The sequence below is a fragment of the Arachis ipaensis genome, chromosome B08 (genome assembly GCF_000816755.2).
Source record: "Arachis ipaensis cultivar K30076 chromosome B08, Araip1.1, whole genome shotgun sequence".
Classification (NCBI taxonomy): Eukaryota; Viridiplantae; Streptophyta; class Magnoliopsida; order Fabales; family Fabaceae; genus Arachis; species Arachis ipaensis.
The window spans coordinates 125,817,708-125,821,267 of NC_029792.2; the positions used below are offsets into that span (position 1 = coordinate 125,817,708).

The 3,560-nt window shown below is 34.9% G+C and overlaps 1 protein-coding gene across 8 annotated transcripts in view; it reads left to right on the forward strand.

Moving 5' to 3' along the window:
* The window catches only part of LOC107613208 (flotillin-like protein 3), a 5,268-nt gene extending 1,708 nt beyond the window's left edge, over positions 1-3,560 (forward strand). For 3 of the 8 annotated variants that reach the window (XM_016315100.2, XM_016315103.2, XM_021110072.1), the window contains exons 3-6: positions 612-1,032; positions 1,763-2,058; positions 2,158-2,406; positions 2,863-3,560. In XM_016315100.2, the coding sequence (XP_016170586.1) occupies positions 648-1,032; positions 1,763-2,058; positions 2,158-2,406; positions 2,863-3,381 (1,449 nt within the window). In that variant the 5' untranslated portion in view covers positions 612-647 and the 3' untranslated portion in view covers positions 3,382-3,560. Of the gene's footprint in view, positions 1-579; positions 1,033-1,762; positions 2,059-2,157; positions 2,407-2,862 lie in introns of all 8 variants that reach the window. The other 5 variants (XM_016315102.2, XM_021110071.1, XM_016315105.2 and 2 more) reach the window with 2 other exon arrangements.

A 3,560-nucleotide genomic window follows, 5' to 3' on the forward strand; every position in this document is an offset into this window, starting at 1 on the left:
TGATTTTTTTTTTTAAATTTGATTTTGGTTAACCAATTTTGAAAAATATGGATATGGTTTTTAAAATTGTTTTGTTAAATTGGTTAACGAATATGTGGTTATAGTTTTTTAACCGTTAACCACAATTTGGTTTTTTAATGTACACCTAATAATAAAATCAATATATTTCAGAAAATAATTAAAAGGAGGATCGTATCTCCTAATAAGAGCATAAGAGGAAGGAAACAGAATCGCAAAGCAGTTACCTCAATTTGAATATTGTTACCACAATTGTTCCTTCCCTCTCCTTCCTCACTAAGTATAAGCTAAAAAGGGAAAAAAAATCTTTTTAAATAAAAAATCTCAAAATAACTCAAGTTTTAAATAAAAAATATTCTTTTTTAAATATAAAGCGAATACAAATATCTTGAAAATTACAAAAAACCTTTTCCAAAAAAATCAAAGATAAAATTGCTAATCTAAACGCAATAAATTTGACAATTTCTTCGGATATTTGCATCTATATAGGCTTCTAGTCTTCTGTCTTCTACACACATTAATCATTCGTTCACTCACTCCAATTCTTCTATCTTAATTAAGCTTCTTCCATCTCCCTCATACTCTCTCATAAGTCATAGATCACTGCATTACAAGCAAATCCAGAACTGATGAAGTTCAAGGTAGCGAATGCATCGGAATACCTGGTAATAACAGGTGCAGGGATCCAAGACGTGAAGCTTGCGAAGAAAGCATGGGTGTTTCCATGGCAATCATGCACCACCTTGGACCTTTCTCCGGTAAACTACACGTTCGAGCTCCAAGCCATGAGCGCCGAGAAGCTCCCTTTCAAGCTTCCTTCGGTGTTCACAATTGGTCCACGTGTCGACGATCACGAGTCTCTCTTAAAGTACGCCAAGCTCCTCTCGACCCATGATAAGCTCTCCAACCACGTTAATGATCTCGTCCAAGGAGTCATTGAGGGCGAGACGCGTGTTCTTGCAGCCTCTATGACTATGGACGAGATCTTCAAGGGAACCAAGGAGTTCAAGCAAGGTATGCAATAACAATAACTTCACCTCTTTCTTCTTCTCTGCTTTTAACTTACTTTCTTAAATCAACACTATATTTAAATTTAAATTGTACTTAGATAGTTAGATATGTATCAATGTATCGTAATATCATACTTCTTACAGTTTATTTATGAATATACTAGCAAAAAAGTGGGGTTAAAAGGCCTTATTAAATGGTTGCAATGGTAAAAGTCCTAAAATATTAGGTATTATCAATTAGAAAGAATGCACCATAAATCGTCTTTAATTGTTTTACAATCAACTTTCTTTTCCTTAGTTGTATGCAAACCTATTTAAAATACGATTGAATTGATTTTTAATTAAAAGTAATGCTAGAGAACTAATATTTTGGTCAATATCTATTACTTTTTTTTTATTTTATTTATTTTAAAATTTTAGATTTTAAATCATAAATTTTTAATCTTAAATCCTAAATTTTATATTTTATATTTTAAATTCTTCCAAAAAAAAATAGAAATAGAAAAGAAAAATGACTTAATATTCCATATACTTTTTTCTTTTTTCTTTTTCTAATCATATCACCAAATAAAAAAATGATTTTTCTACTAAACATTCAAATAACCCTATTTTATTTGATTGCACCTTATTGTGAACTTAATTTGCAAATTGTTGGTAATAATGTTACTCATGAGTAAAAGAAATAACAGAAATCAATTAATTGAAACTAACATGCATGTAACCGTTACTTGAAGGTGTGTTCGAGAAAGTTCAGCTAGAACTGAATCAGTTTGGGCTGCTGATCTACAATGCGAACGTGAAGCAGCTGGTGGATGTGCCGGGACATGAGTACTTCTCTTACTTGGGCAAGAAGACTCAGATGGAGGCCGCAAATCAGGCCAAGGTGGACGTTGCTGAGGCCAAGAAGAAGGGAGAGGTTGGTTCCAAGCTTAGGGAAGGTGAGACGCTCCAGAATGCGGCCAAGATCGATGCCGAGACGAAGATCATTGCCACTCAGAAGAAAGGCGAGGGCGATAAGGAGGAGATCAAAGTAATTAAATAATGTTTTGTATTTTCATTATTCTTTAATGAAAGAAATACATAGTTTATATTGATATAGTCTTGAAACATGTTTATTTGAGTGTTGTAGGTGAGGACATCAGTGAAGGTGTTTGAGAATTCGAAGGAAGCAGAGGTGGCAGAGGCAAATGCAGAGCTGGCAAGGAAGAAGGCGGAGTGGTCGAAGGTGGCGAAGTTGGCGGAGATGGAGGCTAGAAAGGCAGTGTCTTTGAGGGAGGCAGAGCTGCAGGGGGAGGTTGAGAGGATGAATGCTAAGGCCAGGACTGAGAAACTTAGAGCTGATTACCTTACCCAGGCAAGCGTTCAGTATGAGACCAAGGTTAGTGCCTTCACAACTTTTTTTTGAATTATTTTTTTTATAAATTTTAATTTCTAAATTTTAAATTCTAACTCTAAGCCCTAAACCTCTATAAAAATTAATGATATTAACTAACCAAAAATTAATTATCTATTATTATACTATACAACTCATTAATTAGTATCCTTCCTTGTATACTATTTCTACTCATGAAGTATGTAATCTCACTGAATTTCTAAGATTGGCCATTGGACAAAGTAAAATAATGCAACTTATCATCAATTCTTGAATTTTGCAATAATAACTGCATGATAACATTTTGAATTTATCAAATACTTTTTGTTTTCTGTGAATTTTGCGATATTAGATAGTTGATTCAAACACTTTTGCTCATGATGTGTCAATATACAAATGCGGAATGAAATCCTAGTTACTTTTACTCTTTATGGATCCATAACAAGTAAAATTATTTGATAGGCACAAGAGGCCAACTGGGAACTATACAAGAAACAAAAAGAAGCAGAAGCAGTTCTTTTCCAGAAGGAGAAAGAAGCTGAAGCACAAAAGAAATTGGCAGAGGCAGAGTTTTTCGCTCGCCAACAAGCCGCCGATGCGCAGCTATACGCGAAGAAGAAGGAGGCAGAGGGCCTTATGGCATTAGGGAAAGCCCAAGGTGCATATCTAAAGACACTCCATGAAGCACTTGGAGGAAACTATGCAGCTCTAAGGGACTACTTGATGATAGAACGTGGAATGTATCAAGAGATTGCTAGGATTAATGGCGACGCGGTACGTGGACTCAAGCCGAATATCAGCATTTGGACAAACGGCAATGGCGAAGGTGGTGACGGTGGCAGTGCTTTGAAGGAGGTTGCCGGTGTGTATAAGATGTTGCCACCTTTGTTTAAGACAGTTGAAGAACAAACTGGTATGCTGCCTCCGGCTTGGATGGGAACCTTGCCTCAAAAGAAAGCAGATCAAGCTTCTTTAAAGTGAAAAGATTAGTAAAGTGATAAACATGAATGAAATATCATTTTAATATTTTACCAATTTCTCTAGTTTAGGAGATTTCGTCAAAAGAATGTTTATATTATGTGTTAACTCATCTACCATTAATATGACATGATTAAGTATTAGTTCTCCTCCATAAATTTGTTTATTAGGCTATTTTCACA